The following is a 25184-nucleotide window of genomic DNA, read 5'->3' as shown; positions in this document are numbered from 1 at the left end:
TTTATATATATATATATATATATATATATATATATATATATATATATATATATATATATATATATATATATATATATATTACCATGCCATTATATTACAGTATGTTCATTTCTTCTAAGAATTAACAGTATATTGTAATTTTATCTACTATATGTTTTCTTTTTATGGGTGAAGTTATAGGCATAGTATTTGACATTTATATTATATAATAAACATATTTAATTTATAGTACAACCTGAATTCCGGAAATGTTAGGACGTTTTTTTTTATTATTATTTGAATAAAATGAAAATTAAAAGACTTTCAAATCACATGAGCCAATTTTTTATTCACAATAGAACATATCGAATATAAATGTTTAAACACTTTTATGCACAAAATGAGCTCATTTTCAAATTTGATGCCTGCTACAGGTCTCAAAAGAATTGGCTTGCCGGCATGATTACCGTGGTGTAGCATCTCCTCTTCTTTGAAAACAGTTTGAAGACATCTGGGCTTTTAGGATATGAGTTTCTGGAGTTTTGCTGTTGAAATTTGGTCCCATTCTTGCCTGATATAGGTTTATAGGTATATATCCAGCTGCAGAAGAGTTCGTGGATGTCTTTGGCGTATTTTTCGTTTAATGATGTGCCAAATTTTATCTATAGGTAAAAGATCTGGACTGGAGGCAGGCAAATTCAGCACCCAGACTCTTTTACTACGAAGCCATGCTGTTGTGATAGCTGCAGCATTTGGTTTTGCATCGTCTTGCTTAAATTCTCAAGGCTTCACCTTACCATCAGGGATGCTGGTTTATGAACTGAATGCTGATAACACACTGGAAGGTCTCCCTCCTCTTTAGCCCAGAGGATATGGCGTCTGTGATATTCAACAAGAATGTCAAATTTGGACTTGTGTGACCATAAAACACTTTTCCACTTTGAAACAGAATGAGCCTTGGCCCACAGGACATGACCACGCTTTTAGACCATGTTCACTTGCTCTTTGCATGATAGAGCTTTAGTTGGCATCTGCAGATGGCACAGTGGATTGTGTTTACCGGCAGTGGTTTCTGGAAGTATTCCTGGGTCTATTTAGTAACGTCAATGACAAAATCATGCTGAAGAATGATGCAGTGTCGCCTGAGAGCCTGAAGATCACGGGCATCAAACAAAGATCTTTGGCCTTGTCCCTTACGCAACAAGATTTCTCCAGTCTCTCTGAATCTTATGATGATGTTATGTACTGTAGATGATGAGATTTGCCAAGCCTTTGACATTTTAACGTTGATGAATGTGGTTTTTAAAGTATTCCACAATCTTTTTATGCAATCATTCACAGATTTGAGAACCTATAAATATAGTATGCCTATCTATACTTCTGAGAGACTCTTCTTATCTAAGGAAGCTAATTATGTTACAGACCTGATGTCAATTAACTTGATTAGTTGCTAGATGTTCTTCCAGCTGAATATTTGCAAAATTTCTGTCTCTTTCAGCCCGTTCTTGCCAACTTCTTTAAAACCTGTAGCAGGCATTAAATTTGAAATATGTTCATTTTCTGCATAAAAGTGTGAAATCTCTCAATTTAAACATTTGTTATGTTGTCTATGTTCTATTGCGAATAAAATAATGGCTCAAGTGATTTGAAAGGGTTTTAGTTTTTTTTCAAATTTTAAAAACGTCCCAACATTTCTGGAATTCAGGTTGCATATTGCTTTTCAGCTTACTGTATTTTTTTTTTTTGTTGTTCTTGTTATTGTTTTTTGCACCATATTAAGTAAACTTCAGATAGAGACTGTAGTGCATGAAAATGCCAAGAGATAAATACTTCATGAAATACTCAAAGCAACCCATCTGGTCAAGTCACTGAAATGCCTTTGTAATAAACATTATATGAAGCTCCTGACCTGTAACTGTATGATGTATTTATTCTTCACGCTGCTGACACAGGATTGTTTTATTGGATAATTGCATAGAAATACAGATGTAGAGGTGTTTAATAAAGTACATAGTAAGTTATATGTTATATATCATAAAATAAATAGTTTAAACATGTGTATTTAATGTCTAATCCCCTCTATAAATCATTATCAAAAATCATAGCTAGCTTATAAATTCATTGGCCCATTACTGAACATTTTTGGAACATAACAGACACTGCAGTGTTTTTGGCTCAGGATGTAGAGCTACACTGTCAGTCAAAGGTACTATCATACAAAGGCATATGTACTGTACACTTTTCTTCCCTGAGGTTCAAACTATTCAAATAAATGGTTTTTACTATCCAATTATGTGGCTTACAGGTACATCTGGAAAAGCCACAAAAGACTTGAACAAACAAAAACACAAAAGACTGATCTTTAAGTGTGTAGGCCCATTGACAATGGTTTGTATCTTAAAACTATACCTAGAATTAATTTTTCTGAATGTACAGAAGCAATATAAATAGTGAGAAAGTGGAGCTCTTTTACTCTGAAACGTCACCATTATATTTATAGTCGGGAGCATTTCCTCTGAAAGAGCTGGCATTTAAGGTGTATTGTTCGTTTAGTGCCAGTTAATGGAATGGAAATCAGTTCATGAAAACCAGTGGTGTGGTAGGTAGAAATATACAGTGCCTTGCAAAAGTATTGACCCCCCTTGGCGTTTTTCCTATTTTGTTGTCTTACAACCTGAAATTAAAATGGATTTTTTGGGGGTTTGTATCATTTGATTTACACAACATGCCAACCACTTTGAAGATGCAAAATATTTTTTATTGTGAAACAAACAAGAAATAAGACAAAAAAACAGAAAACTTGAAAGTCAATACTTATATATACTGTACACACACACACACACACATGCACACACACATATACACACACACACACGCACACACACACACACACACACACACGCACACACACACACACACACACACACACACACACACACACACACACACACAGATTGTCATTTTACAGATTAAAAAATATAATATGAAAACAGATTTGGCTACAGTTGAAAACGTTTGAGAGGAACATAGCCTTCTGGATTTGGAAGGAATCCAGGTCAGTACAGAGCGTGCTGACCTTGTTACCTCCAGCTATGTGGATTAGTAAAGTAACATCATTAAACCTGCCATTATTTGTTGGTTGAATAAATCTGTAATTACTCTGTCAATGACTGGCCACATTGGCTTTAAACACAGCAGAATTCAATATGCCCTTCTTTTTATTTTTTGATTCTATATTACATTTGTTTTGTATGTTACCTTTGGAAAGGTTTCAATATATGATTACAAACATATTCATTGTGATTGTTTAATTCATCTAACATTTAACAAGGTTCGATTTAATTTTAGTTTCAAGCTATAAAATGTCTTTCCTGTTCTGAACTCTGTGGGAATGTCAGATCACATAACGACTGGTAATGAGGACATAAACAACTCTTCAGCATATTGTGAATGAAGGTAGAAATACCCTGTGGTGGATTGGGTTTTAATACAAAACTATAGCCCTATATTAGACCCTTTGCACACTGTTCATTGTAGCTGGTGGAATTAGCTGAGCTTTGAACAGGGTTGAATGCTGGTTTACCACTACAGGCTGGTTGAGGAAAGATACTCTTATCAGCATTCTACTGTGCTACAACCAGCACCTCCTTGTGCTCAATGCTCTTACTATGTAAATACCTCTTACTCTAATCTGCCTACTAACACACTAACAAAAGACTACTACATTTTTAGAGATGTAAATATAAACTACGGCAACAACCACTCCACTAAATTTAGATTATGGTCCATTTATTCGGTACACCTAACTGTTATTTTGTCCGCTTGAGACAAATGTACTTGCCCTGACCACGTGTAGACGTACGTGCAAAAACTGTACAATGCAAGCTAAAAGCTTTTTCTATCTTGAGAAGTCTACCCACTTAGCCACCAACCATCTAAGACTCTGTGTTTGTTTCTTAGTGGGAAGATGACACATTTCAAATTCAGAGTCATATATGGTCATATATATACCAGACATCACCTACACCTAATATGGTCCTGCCATAAAACCTACTAAGAAGAAATGACAGGAGATATTTTGGAGGCATTTGAGGCAATTTGAGGCCTATATTCTTGTGCACTTGAGGCATTTTGGCAGATGCCATTATCCAAAGCAACCTAAAATTAACTAATTATTCAATTGATAGTAAATTCACCACCAATACTATGGACAATAAGAAGTTAATAAAGTTGACAATCAAGTTGTAATCATTGTTACTGTTCTGGGTTTATTTTCATGTAGATATGAAAGGCAGTCTAACATACAAAACTAGCAAGATAGTTAGATATTCAGGTATGTCAAATGGCATTAATTAAATATAACATTGTACATGAATTGTAATAGACAAACCCAGTTCCAAAAAAACTAAACAAAAGGTACTGCATGTTCACTGTTTTCTCACATATTGTGCCCATTTCTGCTTTGCCAGGCAAATTTTAGCTACTGTTTAAACCTCAAATGTCTCAATAATGATGATGGGTGGCAATTGTACAACAGCATTCCTTCAGGGTGATTGTGAAATTCAATGTACTGTATATCTATGCTAGAATCGGTTTTGTTCTATGTATGTTACTACCAATTGCAACATCTCCCGAAAAAGGGAATTTGTGTTCCTTACTTAACACTTTAAAGTATAATCGACAAAAATGTTTATTTCTTTGTACGAATAATATTGAAATGATTATAATATAATAGTATAAATATATAACCAGTTTGGAAACCTGACTTCTGGTCTAGATTGCTTGTATGAATTGGGTTAGGTTTCTTGTCAGTCATTTTATGGGCACGCCCTCAACACCCCTTCAGATTAGGTAGTAGGTTTCATATTTAGGGAGTTGTAATGTGGCTTCCATTCGGATGAATCCCCAAGTGCTTGAATGTAATGCTGTTAATTGTAACTCTAATTATCAAGCTAGTTAATTAAACATAAGATTTGGGGTGGAGTACCTGCAAGGTGGAAACGTGGGTGGATACATTGAGTAGAAGAAATAAATATTATGTTTTACGTCCTATCCAGAACGCACATTTAATATCTTGATATCTAAAACTAGTTTTTTTATTGTTTCTAAAATAATGAATATATAGTTTATGGGTTTAAAGTAAATAATAAATAAAAAAGTATGGATGGTTGTAGAGGTGAACAGACCATCCCAACTTGGGGAGGACATCTGACATATATTAAATACATTTTGTATATTTGTGTTTCATATATTTGAAAGTATGTATCCTTCATTTTAATGTTATATTTAGAGAATCCCCTCCCCCTACACCACCACCACCACACCCTTTCTAAATCTCCTCTATACTTCACAATCTGTTCTTGTAACAGCTGTAACACTTCTTTAGAAAAGTTACACTCTATCCTGATCCCTGGATACACAGGTTTCTTTTGTGCACCATGCTATTCTGGGTTCATGTTGTATTGTTAGACTTTTTGTTAAACAAGTTGTGCTTTATATCGCGTTCCTCTGAGCCACCGTAGCAAACCGCGCCTCCTTTCCCCTCCTGCCGCAGTCGGGCGCTTTAATCAAGCGGTGCGCCTTCAGAGCCGCGCACATGGGTACAGGCATGGACCTGGACACTGACGGGTTACTCACACACACATGCGCTCATACACACTCACACACTTCCCCGACCTCTTTCAGGTGAAAGACAGAAAGGTGCACATGTGATCTGGAGAAAAGTGAAGTTTCTTGTAAAAAGAAAGAAGCGTGGGAGTTTGGAGCAGAGCTGCAAAAACTGGGGAGAGACCAGGCATGTTCCCATAATCCACACACCCTGGTTGGGGCTGATCTCCTAAACCCTGGGCGTAAGGATGGCCGATAAAGGGCCCTTACTTACTTCAGCTATCATCTTCTACCTGTCCATCGGGGCTGCAATCTTCCAAGTGCTCGAGGAGCCCAACTGGAATTTGGCATTGAATGAATACAAAGCGCAGAAGGCGAAAATCCTGGAAGATTACCCGTGTCTCACTAAAGCAGATCTGGACAGGATTCTGGAGGTATGAGATTTTGGAGATCATTTGTTTATTTACAGGTTTTTGTTTGCTTGGTTGAGCTTTGTGTAAACACCTGGAGAAGTTTTTATTGGCTTTGTATGGGATACAAAAAATGTTGAATCCCACAGTAAACAGAAGCAATCTTCAGGTTGTGTGTGAGGTGTGTTTCATAAAATGTGTTTTGTCAAAAGCAATACTAAGAAATGAGTATCTAGGGTGTGATAAAAAGTGGTATGTTTTTATGTACTTACTTGTGTATGTTTATATTGATATGTTTTTGTTAGTTTGTTTTCATAGCTGTCTCAAATTGTATATACTGTTTTATTTTTTTATTTTCTTTTACCTATTTTATGTATTTTTCCATATCTTTTTTTGTTTCAGCCTAATTTATGTTCATGGAGAGCATGTGAAGACAAATTCCTTGAGCGTAAAAGTTAGTCGATTAAATTTTTTTTCCTATTTTTCAGATTTTTTTTTTTATTTCTTTGAACGTAAAAGAGCATGCAGTCGATTATTTTTCTTCTAGTTTTTGAGATTTCTGACACCGAAAGAAACTTTTTAAAAGAAAATATCCATATATATATATATATATATTACAAATTTTTTTACAAAAGTGTTTTGTTGCATCATTCTGTTCTGGGGCTCAACAATGAGACACTATGAGAACCTATTATGCATTTATCCTGGAGAAAAACAGAAAGGAACATGTTTCTACCTGTTCACCGCCCATAGTCTCTATTGATATGCCCGACATTTTATAATAATTGGTTGAGAGTTAACACTGACAAGCCATCTCAAGGAATTACAGCATCTCTTTATGACATTATGTGAAGTATTTCGGGAACTCGTGTCATTTTAATCTAATACAGCTCATCTATTTAGTCATGACTTAGATTTTTTTTTAATAGTTTTATTGTCTAGACTTTCGTGTCCTCGTGGCTTCTTGTCAATTTTTTTTCGATGGAAAGAGAAATAGCTGTTGGTGCACAAATGTCAGATGTTTTATTATTTTATTCATTCAATAGATAGATGATTCAAACTTTGCATATGTTCTCACACTATGTGTAGTCACAGTTTTGAATTCCTATGAGTCAAGAGTTGATTTCAGTCAGATTCAGAGCATAAAATCTGCCTGTATAAAAGTGTCTACACAGTGTCATTGTAGGATCACTTTACTGATTAAAAAATCAGTTTTTTTAAATCTGGCGTGCAAAAACCATTAACGTTTTTCTAGTGTTTGGGCTACAGCTTTCAAAGAATATCAGATTCTAGTGGAACATCAGTAACAATGTTTTGTGCTTACATAGAGGTCATTGTAAAACCTTGAGGCAAATAATCTGGTTGCAAATGAATTAAAGCGCTCAAATCAAGAAAATTAATGCTGCATTTTAGTACACTGGTGGGGAAATTGCACTTTTCCAGGAATTATTTAGGCCAAGCCCAGTTTCTTCGTATTTCTGAACTGAATCATAAACACTTTATGATACGTTTACTTGCTTGTGGATACACAAATAATGTTTAATTCTCTGACACTTAATGTCCATGTGGTCTGAACAGGGCATCGAGCGATGTAAAACCTTTAGCAGGTGTATTTGAGGAGAAGGAAATGGGACCGGAGAAGACATGCAGAGACATGTTCATGCCCACGGCTCTAGCTGAGCCATGGAGTACCCTTAAGCGTCTCCATAATTCATGAATCCTTACACCAAACCCCCCTTTTTTCCCCGAACTAACGTCCATTCAGAGGGAGGAGAAAAACATGTTCGACCCCATCCCCCTCTTCTCTTTTGTCACGGTTCACTTGCAGCAGATTGGCTTGGAAGTGAAGGTTGGGTATGAGTAGGGGTAGCTTGGGGTGTCCTGAAGGCTCCTTTGTGTGTCTGCTTTAGACATCTTTTCCCAGAAGCCCCACATGACAGCTGGGACCAGGCATATTAAGTACACCACGGGGTTATTACAAAATGACACAAATGATTAGAGTGTTCTAGATTTTTACACAATTACTTTGTAATTGTCGAATCGCTCATGGCTTTATGACTTGCCTGTACCTTTTTTAAATCACGTGGTATTGAACAAACTATCGTTTAGTTAAAGTCTGGTTTTATCTTTAACATATGCACTATCATTTGAACAGGGTTGTTTTTTTATGGCAAAACTCCCATGCAGGTGTTTGGTCGGGTTTGTTTTCTATTAACACCTGCATTCTTGCAGGTGGCGAATAATTAACTTGTACAGCAGTAGTCCTGCACTTTAGTCAGACTTAATATTCTTGTAAATGTAACTTATTCGTCATGTTGTTCCATACATGCGATTAAACAGTACACAGGAGCTCTGTTAAATCTTTACAGGGTCGTAACATGCGGAAGAATGGATCCACAGAGCCCTTGCAGTGGCACTTCCTTCTCATGTTTTCTTGAGTTCTTGTTCTGGTCTGTGTACTTAAGGTTGTCTCTAAAATTGGAAAAAAAAAGGTGCTTAATGCGTGGTTTCAGTTACTGTTTCTGCTCAAGCTATCTAAAATGCTGGGATGCGGAAAGCAGCTGTTAACATTTACACCGCCGTGAGTTTCTACAGTTGTAGGACACACTCTGGGGCTGTATTTATAGATTTTCTATCTTTCTTGGTTTATGCATGACAACAAGGCAAACTAGCCATGGATGTCCATGTCCAAATTCCTTAGATGATCATTAACTTTGCAAAGATATGATAGCGTTTATGACGGGCACTGGAACTGAACCAGTGTCAAAGACCTTTGTTATCATTTTCTGTTATTTCATAATTGACCAATTTAATGATGTTCTGGAAGCGTCACATCTCCGTCTGTGCTCAGGTTATGGCCACTGTGGTCTTGTTTTGTTCTTTTGCATATCGTCTAACATGTTTCATTTGTTATGTAAGTGTTCCTTTTCCCTATTTGCCAGTCGCAAAGTGGTGATTTGCATTTAATTTGGGACTGTCCATACCTGTTAAATTTGACCCCTCGGTGACCCGGAAGCTCCGCTCTGACTCTGTGGTTAACGTCGGTTTTCGTGCGCAGGTGTAATTGGAATCAGGTGTCTTGGGACGTGATCTCTAATAACATTTTCTTACATTGTCAGGGGCTCTGATGACTTTTCTCAAGCGAAAATGATGAGCTAAGTACAGGCAACTAAAATACGAGTCGAAAAAGCAGAAACGCCAAAATGTAATTATGCAAAAGGTTTCGTCTTTGACTAAATGAATGTTATACATTCATCATGCAGACAGAACGTTTGCAGTAGCATAGAGTTTATGAAAACCATATTGTTTTATAAGGAAAATTAACCATCATGTTATCAAAAGAGGCATGCTGTATGAATAATTTTTAATCTTTAATTGTGCATAACATGTATTTTATAGTTACATTCTGAGTTTTTAGGTTTGAGGTTTCAAGTGGATTTTACATTTAAAGTGTAAAGCAGAAGTCCTTTTACTCATTTTTAGTCTGTCCAGCTCTCTCTCTCACTTCCTTATCTGTATATTATGCTCAAGTTTCAAAACGTCAACTATCTTGCTAATACTACCCGCAATGCCAACTTATTTGTCGTCAGACTAACTCACTGAGCTAAATCTCTGCCAGAAGTTTATTGGCTTTGTTGTTAATAAGATATTAAAGTTCCCTGGGAAATAGTGAGTGAAGAAAGACGTTTTTGTTCCTTCATATTTTGGAAACTAACTAATTATCACTTAGGTCAGAGTTCAAACGAAATACCACAGAATTGCTACACACTCATTTCAATTAAAAACCTAATGTTTCATACATATTTGTTCCTATTTGTTCTCATAAGATATAATAGTGGAACATGTTAGGACCTACGATGTGCACTGTATAATTATCTTTGTTTGTTGGCCTGAGTCAAAAGAAAAGCACCGTAAAAAGGCTATTTTTGTCTTTACAGCTTTACTTGAGTGAGTCTAGCGAACACCATTTACACAGTCTGATCAGGCTGAAAGGCTATCCATCTCACACGCCCACTTGCGATCATATCAGTTAATTGTAAGGACCACAATGTTTTATCTACAAGTTCTCTGAAACATCCATGAAAATTATTGAAATGTGTATGTTTATGTTTCAAAGCAGATTCTTCTTAAGCTTAATGTAATTACCTGCCAGGAGCGGAATCAACGTAAGTCAAATACGCATTCGGATCTTGAACCTGATCGGGCCTGTCGTCTTTAAGCCTGATGCTTGGGCACTAAATGGATACACACACACGAGGTCATTTTTCAAGAGCCTTAAATGAGAAGTTTATAGTGCTAATGATAGGCGATACGGTGTGGGGGTGGTTATGGGAAACTGAAACTATAACTCTTTAGTATCTCTTTTGCAGTCTTTACAGAGCAAACACAGCAGATTGGGTGGTTTGGATGGTTTAATTTCTCCATACATGAAAAAGGAGCTTTTGCACAGTCAGCTATTTTTTTGGCTGACTCAGTGGATGACTTCTCATATTTTCACAGCCGTAATGACAGGACGGGAGCTGATGATTGTAGTGAAATTGGACACTTGTGTCGATGTGTGTGTATGAGAGAGAGAAAGAGAGAGATGTGGGTTTGTTTTAGCATAAGCAATCAGTGCCTGCAATATTATACACCGCTCAAAATAATGAAGGGATCACTAAAATCGCACACGTTGGATCGTGGCGAATGAAATGTTTAAGTTGAAAATCCAAGTATTTTCCTCTCCAGATCATCACTGACCCACAGCCAGACCGGTCATGCTGGATGATGTTGCAGGCAGCATAACGTTCCTAATCTCCGACATCTCCAGACACTTTCACGTCTTTCACATGTGGAACGGTTGACAACTTTCATTTGTAAGGTGTTCTCTTCATTTGAACAGTACATAATTACCACTGTGCCCAGTTAAAAATCAAGCTTGAAATTTTCTTAAAACTGGCAAATCTGAATGCCCAATCTTTTCCGAGATCACCGTCTGTCAATTCCAACAAATTTACTACCATACTCCAGTCTTTTCAACCACATCTAAAAAGTACAGTTAAACCATTTCCAGTTCTCTGCTTCCTTAACAGCTGTTTGTTTTTCTTTGGCACCTTGTGCTCTCCACACACAGAGGAATGTAAAACTACAAACATTTTCGATCCCTCAGCCAGAGAGTAAGCCCAGTATGATAACAGTTAGAGTTTGTCATTGTGGTTTTGCCACATGCTGTTTATCAGAAAAAGGCACTGCACTGCAAATTGCCCATGCTAGTGAAACTGCACTTGTCCTGATGGGAGTTAATTTACAACTAGTCTAAAAACTGGTGGAAATCAGTGCTGACACATATCACAATTTTGTAGGCTTTACTGAAATGAAACCGCTTTCTCATTTGCATTGATCTCTACCACAAATACAGTTATGTATGGACTAATACACTTAAGGGCATGCTATTAGGAAAATTATAGTTCACGACAGGGTGCTTTGATGCAATCTGAAGCTGAGTGGAGGTCCTTTAAAACTTCCTAGTGGATCGGTTCCATATAATGGCATGTTCCAAAGGATGTTATTCAACTCGTGAAATATTTTCAATTTTACATTTATTAATGAATTACACTATTCAATCATTTATAGTTTTACAGAGAAACTGGAAAGTGCAAAGTCCTCTATGGAAATGCTACAGAAACAGAAATCTTCACCACATCAAGTATTATACTTATAAATGTTTTATTTTTTTTTGCCTGGTGCCAGTAACTGATTAAAACCTGAATTGATAGTTATTATGTAAGGAGACAAAACTGGCAATGCAAATTATTAGATGTTTTTATGGCTCCTTATCCAACGTGATCTTTGCGGGGGAAAAAGACAGCAATACGACTTGGATTTATTTATTATTTTTAAATAAATTCTGATTCACAGAGGTCTGAATGTGATGATAGGGGGTAAGTCGGGTGTGTTCAGGTTTCTGTGCTGTGGCTGCATTTTTCTTATGTACAATTGGAAGTTAATTTCTTTTGATTTAACATCTTGTACTCAACATCAAGCAGTTGCGGAGGTTTTACCAGATCGGTCAGGTTTATCTTTGTCCTCACTGGTTTCTGCTCTGCTCCCTGAACCTCATAACCAAAATGCCTATATGGATGGATGTTCATGGCTGTACACCTGCTTAAAGGAACTTTTTATAATGGGGAAAATGTGCTTAAGTTTCTGTGTAGAATATATATATATATATTATAATTATACACAAACAACAATTGCCAACTTTTAACCACTGAACTGATAAGGAAATTAACATTTTAGCTTTATCATATAACCCAGCGATTACTTACAGACCAAACAGTGACTATTTGTCTTGACACAGAGACAAAATCATTACATTGCTCTTGTTTGGTTAGACTTTTCCAATCTTAAGTAAGGCTGCCTGGAAACATCCAATCACCACGTCTCATTTTCTGTAAATGCTGTGCTTGCGGTGGGATTTAAGAACGCCAACAGAAACTAGTGGTTGAGCAGTGGTAGTTAAACAGCTACTAGAATTCCCAAAGAGGTTTCAAGGATCATGCAGAAAACCTCTCATTTTAATCGCCGATGGCAGCGTGATGCCTCAAAACAACCAGTGTCGTGATTACTGAGGTTGTGCTTTTTGCTTGTGGTTGGAAGTGCAATGGTGCCACAGTGATTTAACCCACATCATAGTGCGTCAGGAAAGTACTGGCACTGGGTCAATGTCATGAAAGATTCTTGTGGGGATAAAACAAGACACATAGCACTCATACATGCTTGTTTTTAGGTTTGTATATCCATGTGTGGGTGTATGTATGGTGATGTAGTCAGCTGTTCTGAAATTTTCACATAGGAGTTATACTATAGGTGTTATCATAAGGACTAGCTGAACCTTTATCTTTCCTTACACATTCAGGCTTGTGAATTGTTATAGTTTGCAAGTATGAAACAACTGGATTAGTGATATGAAGCTCCTATTCTAAAGTGATGTGTGTATTTTTTTAGAATAGAGGTTTATTTGCAGTGTACTGTGCATTACAGCAATGTAGTCAAGAGTTACATAGTACTAGTAGTCAAGTACAAATTCATGAACTGCAGAAACATCCACTTATAGGTTTAAGTGTACCTTTTATGAAGTGAGGCATTGGTTAATCTCTGGTTTATCAAGCCCCGTTATCTCCAAAGTTCTAAACCAGGACAGTTATTATTGCTGATTCGGGCATAATACGGCAAAGTTGATTCATCCGTCACCCATTGTGCATTGAAATGCCTGAACTTATGATGCTCACCTTTTTGGCAACAGCTTAAGAAAATGTTTTTATTAAAGGAAATAGGAAAATGGCTATAAGATCCAGTTTCTTGAAATGCTAGTTTAGTTTCAAAATGCTCTAGTTTAGAAACCAGTTGGATTGCAAATAGTTCAAATTGAATTGTGTCATTCCAATTAAGATAAAAAAGCAGTCACCCAAGGGAGGACGATTAAATACAATGCATTGATGAAAATCTCTATTGCATTGCTCTTGCCAACATGGGATTGCTTAAGTATTAAACAGTGATGGTGTGTCAAAAGTGAATCTAACTTCTGTTTCACTGTAGTTCATTTTCATTAGTCTGTGAAAACTGACACTAAAATTTGATGTAATCATCATTAATTATTTTTCATCAAAGAAATGAAGTGCCCTATGAGCAATTCAGTCAAGGTTTTTTTTTTTCCCCACTGTGTCTCAAATATGCATGTGTGTTTGTTTGTTTTTGTGTTCTTTCACTGGTGCTTCTGTTATAAAGTCTACTCCATATGGTACCTAATAAACTGTCAATCAAATCTTAATCCATAGAAAATATTTGAAATGTAACCATAGAACCAAATGTTGGCCATTTTAATGAAATACATAGACATTATTGTGTGATTAAAGTGAGGAAGAACATTCTGATTTTCAGGACAGTATTTATTGTCCACCTTCCACTTCAGCTCAAGTTAATTAGCAGCTACCATCAGAGAAGGCCTGGGACATTGTACAACTTTCACACACAGTTGTTGCCTCCATGTCTCTCTCTCTCTCTCTCTCTCTCTCTCTCTCTCTCACTCTCTCTTTCTCTCTCTCTCTCAGGGTGAGCAATGACTCTATATAACTTTTGAAAAATCCAAAGCTGACCTGCTCATAACCTCCTTTTGCTACACGCCATTGTCTTGGCTACGTTCTGTTTAATCAGTTGTGGAAAGCAAATATGATGTTGATAAACACAGCCCTTGTAAAATATTTTTGTCCGGTGGCTTAATGCAAGAAGCTGAAATTGTGCAGCCTGAGGACTAAGTAAGTGTTTAGTTTTGTAGGATATGTAGCCAAACAAATGATTTGGAATGATGTGTTTCGCAGGTGTTTTGTTACGTGCACCCAATTTCCAGTTAAGCTGACTCCTAAATGCTATTGTATGGCTTGATAAGACATTTGTAGATATGAGGAAAAAAAACAAATAACCCAATCAGGAGAAATAGATTAGAAGTTATAAAGTGCTATTGGTATGTTTAATACCTAGGGTTGGTTCCACATCAGGGAAGCTGCTGAGTTTGCACAGCAGCTGTCCCAAGCATGGATGAATAAGTAGGTAGAGGGGCATCCTTCAAACATATATCAAATGTGGAGATTATAATGCTGATTAAAGATCGAGCATCATCATCGAACTGCCACTGATCTTTAGGGACCTTGAGCCTCCTCCCTCTCAAGGCACATACGCTCTTTTTAAGGAAGCACACTTGCAGAACTTTGCAAGAAAATCCCACTAGACAAAAATACATTTCAGATCCCTTTTTAGGGAAACTTTCAGACTATCACATGGTGTGCTTTTGGTTTCCAGATGGTTCATCATTTGAGTCATCAAAATGGAACTTTCATTTTTCCTCTGCTGGAAACTCTCAACAGGTGTCTCTCCCTCGTAGCTCTGATTCACAGAAATTGTAACACGCACCAAATGGTGACTCTCGTAAAAAGCGTAAAGTCTGGTCCTCCTAATGTCCTCTGCAGATGGAACAAGTAGCCTTCAGAGACAGAGCAGAGATTTGGAATGGCAAGACCAGGGACAGCATGTCATAACTCATTTACTGGGTTTGCTAATGTTGGGATCAAGGATGTAGTTTGGATGTTGATTTACAAGGCCAAATACTTTGGAACGCTGGTGCAACAGCTTCAGAGATTGAACAGAACTGCACTGAACCATGTTCATTTTGGGGTTTAAAGACATTATGTTGCAGTCACTCTGTAATTTGTGGAAAATTTTGTTATTGAGAAAGAACAGTCCATTCACACTTTTTGCGGTTGTGGTATTGGGTAGAAAATTCCACTGTTTCAGTATCAGTAAGAAACAAAGCAGTGTCAAGGTCCTCTAATATATAACTTATTTTGCAATACTTTTTTATTGAAGGGTTGGCGAAAATAAAATTCCTTTAATTACTGGAGTTGAACATGTAGACAGCAGAAGTGAACAACCTGAGATAATCAGATTTCATGTCTGGTCTGTTGGCTGTTACTTACTTACTAACTTTTCCCTTACGGTTATTATTAGTGTTTTTTTTTCTAGGAGGATTAAGTAGCATGCAGATGATACTTTTGGTATCAGGAACGCTTGAATGTGGAAACGCTAATAAAAAAAGGAAATGAAAGTGCACCGATGTAACCTTTGCTAGCACCCCAAAAGCTGAAACATTTTACTGTTAACTAGTATATTTTTACATTTGTCCAACAGTGTTATATATGCTGATTCATGGTTCTACTTTGTTTTAGAGTTGCATTTTATTTAATCAAAATTAAATGAGACGCTTACATTTTAATTTAAAATAATGCAATAGTCTGCTGCGAGATGTGATTTGTTTTTCTTAAACAGGAGGCCATCTTGAATCCCTGCCAGGCACAAACCCCAGCTGCTCTTTTCATCTCTGATTACCCAATTACAGAATGGCTGTTTAGGGACACATTAAATTTTAATGCTGAGACCTCTGAGTCATTGGCAAAAGCCTCCTAGGTAATCGAGAGCCTTCTCATTTCTCAGGATGGTCTGTTTTGACTGCAATGTGTTAGCTGATGATATCAAATGGTCACCGGAAGGATGTGAGACTGATGCTTTGGTCTCAGACACAAGAAATTATAATTGCTGCTGTTTTGGGAAATCATATTAAAACGCAACTTTACGATATGTTTTATTGTAGGTCGTGTCAGAGGCTGCAGGACAAGGAGTCACCATTACAGGAGACAAAACCTTCAACAACTGGAACTGGCCAAATGCTGTCATATTTGCTGCTACGGTCATTACAACCATTGGTGAGAGTCAAAGCTTTTTTTTTTCCACCATGAGAATCACTCTCTGTTTATTGTTTGAGAATAAACAAAGGAAGACTGGTTTATCTTAACTAATCACAAGGGGCAGGAAGTAGTTGACATTATTTATTTTCCCCAGTGGGTCTACAGATTTTTATATAGTAATTTTTTTGGGTAAAATATATGTATAAACTTTCTGTTAAGTATGTCTTGTGGGCTGATGGCACACTCAGGTGAAATTTTTGCTATTTTGTCAGAATGTCCAGAGTGTAGACGTTCAGTACTGTTGTTCTCTGATAAGAAAAAGTTACTTAAGAAGAAACCTGCAGATTAGCATTCAGTTTGATAAGCCAGCAGTGTCAAGTGAGACATTAGAGGCCATTTCCCCTCATGAACAAAACTATTGTCAGGTTGTCTACATGTATATTCAAAAAGATGTGGCTTTTTTTTTTTTTTATTTATTATTTAAGAAATGTACTGACCTTTTTCTCTTTTTTTTTTTTTCTCTAACAATTCTTTTATTTTATTGAGCAATTCAATTTTAATTTTCGATAAGTGAAAAACAATAATTGTTATTCATGATTGACTTTCTGCATAACAAAACGTTATATATCATGTATTCAGTATATGTTTACCTTCATGTTTACCCTGTTAATTACCTTGCATGCATGAAAGATAGGGCTGAAATCCTCTCCTGCTTTCCACACATACCTTGAAGTTAACATATCAAGAGAAAATAGTACATCACAGTTAATAGCCAACATTCAGCTGCTTCCATTACTCTGTTTTAGTGCATTTAACTTGCTAGCTCATCATACTTTATTCTATTAATTTAACTACAGTACCAATTTATAGCATAGTTTTTCTCTCAACATTTGATTGTTGAAGCACAGTAGAGCTTTTGCATTCCATGAGGACTAGCCACAAAATGTTTTGCTGGTTGGCGTAAAGACATTTTTAATGGCATGTAAATAACGAGTTTACTTTTGCCACACAGGACTTTATTATTTGATGGTTTTGAAATAAGTAAATTCACTTAAATGTCTGGTTTTATTCTATTAGGTTATGGCAATATTGCCCCCAAAACCTCATCAGGGAGGGTTTTTTGCATCTTTTATGGACTGTTTGGTGTGCCACTTTGTCTGACCTGGATCAGTGAGCTGGGCAAGTTTTTTGGTGGAAGAGCAAAACACCTTGGACAATATCTTACCAAGCGAGGCATTTCATTGGTAAGCACAACACAGATTAGTGTTATAATTGACCTGTAATACATATTTTAATATTCCACTCTGACGTCTCTCCTTACCAGAGAAAGGCACAGTTCACCTGCACAGCCATCTTCCTGTTATGGGGTGTGCTGATTCATTTGGTTATTCCCCCATTCGTTTTCATGTCCCAGGAGGGTTGGACCTACATAGAGGGCTTATACTTTTCCTTCGTCACTTTGACAACTATTGGATTTGGTGATCTCGTAGCAGGTAAATGTTGCATGTGTGCATGTGTTTGATTTGTAGATTATCGGATAACCAATGTTGAATCTGTTGAGTGGGAAAAAAAAATTCATTATACAGAACAGTTGTTTGCAAAGATATCAGCCGAGCCTGGGAAACGAACGTGTACTTATGTTATTGTTACGTACACATATGATTACTGGAATTGCACTAATCAGTGTGCGATTACAAAGATTCCATTTTAGTGTATGTCACCTTTTCCAAGCTAAACTTTTCTAACAAGTGTGTGCTCATGCCCTAAACCTTGGGCTTATCTATATTTTTCTTCTATTGCTGCTTTGTAGCTTTTTCATTACCAGTGTTGTTTTTCCTCATCATACCTGTGTTCCTGTGTTTCTAGGTGTTGACCCCAATGCAAACTATCCCACTCTGTATCGCTACTTTGTTGAGGTGTGGATATACCTGGGTTTGGCCTGGCTTTCCCTGTTCTTTAACTGGAAGGTGCGAATGGTCATAGAAGCTCACAAAGCTTTCAAGAAGCGGCGAAAACGGCGCAAGCTCTCACTGGATGAGTTTCAGCACTACAAAAATACTCACAAGGTCTTGCAGTTACCGCCTGCTAGCAGCGATGTCAACATCTTCAGCTTCCTGTCTAAGAAACGTGAAGGCTACAACGACCTCATCAAACAAATCGGCACCAAGAAAGTCGGAGATCAGCATGCCAACGCGGTTAGTGCTAAAAGGCAGAGCGAATTCCTCCGCTCCAAGAGCTGCAACGATGCCATCTCCATTGACGGACAAGCTATTCTTGACTTGGAGCAATCGCCTCGCCAGAAACGTCGCTACAGCTTCAGTGACCGTGTCACAGTGGTCTTTTCCAAGTCCAAAAGCTTTCTGCTGGGCACAGAAGGTGGTCCACTCCTGAATGATATGCAGGTAGAGGGTGAGCTGGACACAGCCATTGATAGAATGTATGAGAATCAGTTGGATAAAGAAGCAGGAGAGGAACACCGCAACCTCAGGCCTGGAGGCTGCCGTCCCGGCCGTCACATTTGGGACTCCCACGAGTATCAGCCTGTTATTTTTCAAAATGCCAACATCACCTTTATTGATGAAGAGAACCTGCTGAACAACAGCCTGGTAGATGAGGACGAAGATGAAGACATCAAGGTCAAGCTCTCGACCTCAGATGAAAACGGCGAGTCTGAGACTGATTCCAAGGAGGAGCAGTCCTCGGAATCAGAGGGATTTGTGTTCAAAGACAGAGCCAATCAGTGTCATTCCTACGAGCAGCTGGTAGAAGAGTATTCCAAGGAAAATAACACTGATACCTGAAGCATTAACTCATTTAGTGTTTTTGTGGTTTTTCTTTCTTGCATTCATTTAATTATGGACATTTTTGCCAAAATTGAAGACATTTGTGTGTGTAATGTGATCAAGGAAATATTTTTTGCAATCAATTTCGCAATATTTATGCCTCATGAGTTTGGCGGCTGGAGATTGTGAAATGCATCTCAGTCAGTATTAAGCTGAGTAGAAGCTGTAGGTTTGAAATTGATGAGAAAAGAACAAGAAACACTCTTACTCCAATACACCAAATTATTGGGACATGGCCAAAATGTATTCCAGTCTAAATTCAATGAATGATTTCTGGAAGGTTCAAATGTATGATTGCTTGATAGCCCTGGACTTATTTTGTGGGTGTTTTTTTTTTCTAGTTTTTGTTTGATTTCTAATTTATTAAATTATGTGGTTAAACTTAACTCATACTGACAAGCCAAATCAGTTGCAAACTGGTTAATGGAATAATGGACAGCGAGGTTATTCCTTTGAGAATTGCTCCTGGTTCTCACTTTATATTCACCATATTGGTGCTTTTAATCAACATAATGAAGGACAAACACATCCCACCTGCATTATGTTTTGAACCATTTTTACAGGTTTTGGCTTTTTCATCCCTTAGGCTCCTGATGTAATTAACAGTCTCTGTGATCATAAAGTCTGAAAGCCTTTGAGGCGGGTCAAGCTTCGCTGTTTCTTTTAAGGTCCCTAATATTTACAGCTTTTATTGTATTTGTCACTGTGTGAATGCAGCCATTCAGTTTCAAAGTCCCTGTCTATGGACAGCATATTGCACTACTCTGATTCAGTCTGAGCCTCTTTCTTTCTTTCTTTCTTTCTTTCTTTCTTTCTTTCTTTCTTTCTTTCTTTCTTTCTTTCTTTCTTTCTTTCTTTCTTTCTTTCTTTCTTTCTTTCTTTTTCATCCTCATCTACATCTTATTCTTCGCCAATGTCTTATGAATCTAATACTTGTTGTTTTTCATCTTCGTCTTATTCCATTTAGTCATCTTCTTCTTTTCATTATTATCGAGCTAATTGGATTGTATTGGCAATAATTTACAGATAGCCCTGGATTTTTTCGTAGTCAGACAATATTGTAAGCGCAGACCCGCTCTGGCTCATTTAGCATAAACGAGATTAAACCGTGGGGTTTTATATTTGTGCTTAAGTTATACAAAGCTTTGTGAATGAAGAAGCCTTTTGTTTTTTAAATACTGTGCGGTTTCTATCAGCCACTCTTTGACCTGCCAATCCTAAAATGATCTCTCTGTTGTCCCATATACGTAACGCAATCTGCTTATTCTAGTTCTGAGGTGTCGTCTAAGAAATAAACTGTCAGTAACAGTAGGCTAGTGTATAGGATGTTATTTAGTCTAATTTGCAAAGTATCATACACAGAACCGAACCGATGCAAGGTCATGTTTTTTCCAGCAAAGGTTATGTGAAGAAGTTTGTTGGCTTATTTTGTCTGAATTTAGTGTTTGTTATTATTGGATAGAGCAAATATTTATATGCTTGGTCTAGACGTGTCTATAACAAGGACAGCCGAGCACTAATAAGCCTTGCAAAAATATAGCGAGACTATAATACGCAAAAATTACGACATAATTCATAACAACGTAACCACTTGCTTTTCTCATCTGCATCTCTTCTGTCTCATGTGTTGAATGTAGGGTTAGGCATGTAACATCTTTGAATAATGCCAATCTCGATACTGTCGCCACAAGAATGTGTGAGGCAAAATGTGGATATCCTGCTTGTAATTCCCTCGTCTGGGGAGTGTGTCTCTCACAGCTTCTTGCGTCACGGTGCTCGGCAGCACCAGTGTGAAAGAAACAGCTTCCCGAGTGAGTTTCCTGCCTTAGATAAATTGTGGTGCACATCTCGGGGTCAATTTATCCCAATTCTTCCTTCTGTTCCAAAATTCTTTCTGTTTTCTAATGGTCTGGATGAATCTAATTATTTTTGTGTTCGTGCACTGCCTCACTGTGTTAATCTGTCATAAATGCACTTGCTGCCTTGATATTAATTGTTTAGCCTGTAAAGCCTGAAATAGCCAGTGTTCTGTGGATGTGTATTTAAGCACAGTAGTCCTCTGGTTAACAGTAGTATGATTTGTATGATCTCACATCCACTTAGGCTTGTTTGGATTCATTATCGGTTTTTTTTTTTTTTTTTTTTTTTTCCTCGACGCTGTGCTCGGATGTATTAATAAAGCAGAATTGTTCCAAGAAGTGCCCGCAAACATCCTGAACAAAAATAGAACCTCTACGTCGCCCAGATAGTTGGTGAGGACTTGGTCTCGCCCTGAGATTACTGTGTATTTTGTATGTAAACACTGGCTAACTGTTCGAATGTAGCCACCACTTTGTTCAGGCCATAACCTTGTAGCCTTGCAATCTGTGTTTACTTTTCCTGCACTCAAAGTGACACAAGTGGCCATAAACTTTACGCAGGTGACCGAGGTTAAAAAGTGACCGCTTGAGTGTGTTTCCCTGATGCCAGACAGGAATGTTCAAATAATAACTTTCCGGTCATATCATTTACAATTTGTGATACTGTAAATGGATATTTAGTGAATTCATTAATTAATATTTTGTAATTAATGCAGGTGGTGTTATTTGCTAACCTTTTCTCATTGGTGCCTTATCATCTTATCTTAAACCACTTCATAAAGATGATAAACTGAAAAAAATTGCCAAGGAAATATCTTTCCTATAAATCCTCTATGATCTGGTACTGTAGATGGTTGCCTGGTGTTTCATGCACAAAGAAAACTCGACTGAGTTCAGACAAAGGCCTTGTTTTTGGAGTCTGAGGTACTTCTGTGCCTTCTGAAGGATTTGCTGATTTAACTCGACATGTGTTATCATTTCCCTGATTTGTATTATGCACACTCCAGTATGTTGTAAAAAGTCTTGTTTTAATGTGAAATTTTTGCTTAATTTTATTAGTGTATATATATATTTTTCTTTTTTAGAAATAAAGATTTAAGAATACACTCTTGTGTGATTTAATTTGGTCTTTTTGAGTGCACGTAAACTGTACGGACAAATGTTTATGGACATTTTCATAAGATTTGTATGTGCTTTTTGAACATCCCATTATATATTTAGTCACGATTTGCTGTTATTATACCCTCCTCTCTTCTGGGAAGATATTCCACTAGATTTTTGAACGTCCATGTGGAGATTTGTGCTCTGTGAGGTCAGAGCTGTATAGCAGGCCACTCACAATCTTTCACTCCAAATCCTGTATCTTTATAGAGCTGGCTTTGTGCACAGGGGCATTGTCATGCTGGAACAGGTTTGGGTCTTCTAGTTCAAGTGAAGGAAAATGTAATGCTACCACATACAATTGTGTGTTTCCAACTTTGTGGTAACAGATTGGGTAAGAACCCCAAATGGCTGGAAAAGTCAGGTTTCCCACTAATTTTACTATATATACAGTGTAATGTAATAAGTGTGAGCTGTTAAAAAAATTATGACAGTGTGTCACGTCAAGATCATGTGATCTTATTTAAGGCATTAAGAATTTATGTAAAAATGAAACCGAACACATTTGCATGAAACATGAAACCCAGAGCGGTGAAGGAAGCGGTGCTATGGGAGGTCACAGTTTCAACCTGGTGGATCTGGGAGCCTGTGGCAGTAACTGAAAACCATCACGGACTATAATAAACTACTCTCCAGAACGGGGAATGCGGAAGCTTCTCTGGCAGACGAACTAAATACTTTTTTTGCTCGTTTCGAGGGTGCAGCTAACAGCGCTAGTGGCTACAGCATGCACGCGGAGAAAGCTGGAGAGGTAAACACGTTCACCTTCTCTGAGCATGACGTGAGTAGGGCATTCAGGAGAGTGAATACCAGGAAGGCAGCAGGACCAGATGGCATCACAGGTCAGATTCTGAAAGCCTGTGCTGACCAGCTAGCACTGGTGTTTACTGAGATATTCAACCTCTCCTAGGAACAGTATGTAGTCCCCTAATGCTTCAAACAGTTCACCATTTACCTGTCCTGAAAAAAGAAAAACAGCCTGCCTACTTCAATGATTGCTGCTCTGTAGCCCTGACCTCAGTAGTGATTAAGTTGTTCTTCACACCTCATCCTCCCTTACCCTCAGCACTAAAGCTCCTCAGAGTTGTGTTCTGAGTTCCCTGCTTTACTCATTGCACACACATGACTGCGTGGCCACTTATAAGTCCACTACCATCATTAAGTTTGCTGATGACACTGTTGTGGTGGGCCTGATTTCCAACAACGATGAGACGGCCTCCTTAAAGGAGATTAAAAACCTGGAGAGATAAAAATAAGTAAATAAAAAATCTTCTGAATTGTTGCTGAATGTGTGCAAAACTAAAGAGTTAATTGTGTACTTCTTCGAATTCTTATGAAGCAGAAGCTTGGTCCAGTCACATCAACACCCTGGTGAAAAAGGCCTGGCAACATCTCTACCATCTGATATGCCTAAGGGACTTTAAACTATCCTCTCAGGTGGTAAGGACTTTCTACACATGCACCATTGAGAGTGTCAATGGTTGACAGGCGAGCCCTCCAGATGGTAGTGCGTTCAGCTAAACATACCATCTGCACCAAGCTTCCTGACCTGCAGGACATCTACTACAGCAAGAGGTGCTGGACCAGGGCCAGGAACATAGTGAAAGACCTCAGCCATCCAACAAAAAGACTCTGTTCTTTGTTCTGATCCTTGAAGGCAAACACAGAAGAGGAGCTTCTTCCCGCAGGCCATTTGAAGGGTAAACTAGGAAAACACCTAGCACCTGGACTTTCTCAAACTGGACTGTCTTTTTCTCCCTTTGCACACATTTTTTTGCACAATTGCACAACTGACACTTTGACACTGGACTGGAACAACACAGTGTTACTTTAAAATTAGCACATGGACACTTTTGCGACTATCGCACTAGGACACTATAAAACTGGACTTCTGTCATTATCTATGGCATATTCATCCCTTCCTGCCTAATTTGTGTGTGTGTGTGTGTGTGTGTGTGTGTGTGTGTGTGTGTGTGTGTGTGTGTGTGTGTATATATATATATATATATATATATATATATATATATATATATATATATATATATATAATATCCATTTTTTTATCCCTATTTTAATACTTGGTTATATGCTATTCTTTTATTATACTTTTTAGAGTTAACATTTTTACTTTTTTCTTTTATTTTTAAATTCTATTTCCATTTACGTGTAAGACAGTCATAAAAAGCATTTCACTGCATGTCGTACTCTGTATTAATGTGTATGTGACATACATTTTGAATTTGTATTTTTACACTGTATGTAGTCTTGTTTGCATGTCCTCTATATTATATCATGTACAGTAGTCTTTTAGCATCTGCTTGGTTTAAAATATCCAATATTGTCCTCTTATCACTTACAGTACAGTGCACAGCTGGAAGAAACCCTTCAGCAAATTTGCACTGTAAATGTTTACTTTTCTGACACATTCCTCCTGCACTGAAGTGCTAGAGATTACAGCCTACATACCAGCAGTACAGCCCTTAGGCTAACTGGACATATTCGAATGTGGTCAAGTGAGAAATGAACATATAATTCTGCCTGGACAATGTATACACTCTGCTGAGCCCTTAAGACCATAAGATTGCATAACCTTGCAAAATAGGTGTGGGTTTATGTTTAAACTCGAACCATTTACACTCTGCTTACAGTGGCATGAAACCTGTTTTAAAGGCAGGAGGTCAAAGTGGCTCTTGTACAACACTGTGTAATCAAATGTCTGTTGAAAACTACAAAGCATATCACCACACACACACACCGTTTGCTGAGCTGGTGTGCATACTAGCTTGAAATAAAATCTAGTTCATGGACGATGCCCAGCTAGAGCATGAGACAAGTGCTGACACATGCTCTAGTCACAAGACTAAAACTGACTTGCTGACTTGTCTGTATGCAATGAGGGCAAAAAGTTCAGCAGTAAGTGAGAGCAGTTCCAGGATGTAATCACATGTGTTGGCAAAGACATTTTATAATAATAATAGTAATAAAAAAATTAACACTGTTTTAAGTCAAATCTTTTAGGTTAAGATTATAATTGTATGCTTAATATTTAAA

At 37.5% G+C, this 25184-nt stretch overlaps 1 protein-coding gene and 1 long non-coding RNA gene across 2 annotated transcripts; one reads left to right on the top strand and one right to left on the bottom strand.

Annotated features, from left to right (window-relative positions):
- The first annotated feature begins 5511 nt into the window (after positions 1-5511).
- LOC310727845 (potassium channel subfamily K member 5-like) lies at positions 5512-22078 on the top strand. Its single transcript, XM_083544725.1, has 5 exons — positions 5512-6020; positions 16177-16288; positions 17348-17514; positions 17595-17763; positions 18137-22078. Exons 1-5 carry the CDS (start codon positions 5835-5837, stop codon positions 19069-19071), a joined length of 1569 nt encoding a protein of 522 aa, XP_083400851.1. The 5' UTR covers positions 5512-5834; the 3' UTR covers positions 19072-22078.
- A 202-nt stretch (positions 22079-22280) lies between these two features.
- Positions 22281-25008, bottom strand: LOC310727982. The gene is made up of 2 exons (XR_014534156.1): positions 24212-25008; positions 22281-24055 (listed from the first exon to the last, which is right to left on the bottom strand). It is a non-coding gene; the product is annotated as an uncharacterized lncRNA (long non-coding RNA).
- Positions 25009-25184: the final 176 nt, after the last annotated feature.

Source organism: Silurus aristotelis, assembly GCF_946808225.1.
Source record: "Silurus aristotelis genome assembly, chromosome: 6".
Taxonomy (NCBI): domain Eukaryota; kingdom Metazoa; phylum Chordata; class Actinopteri; order Siluriformes; family Siluridae; genus Silurus; species Silurus aristotelis.
Note: the sequence above shows the minus strand (reverse complement) of the source record. Positions and strands in the feature narration are given on the sequence as shown.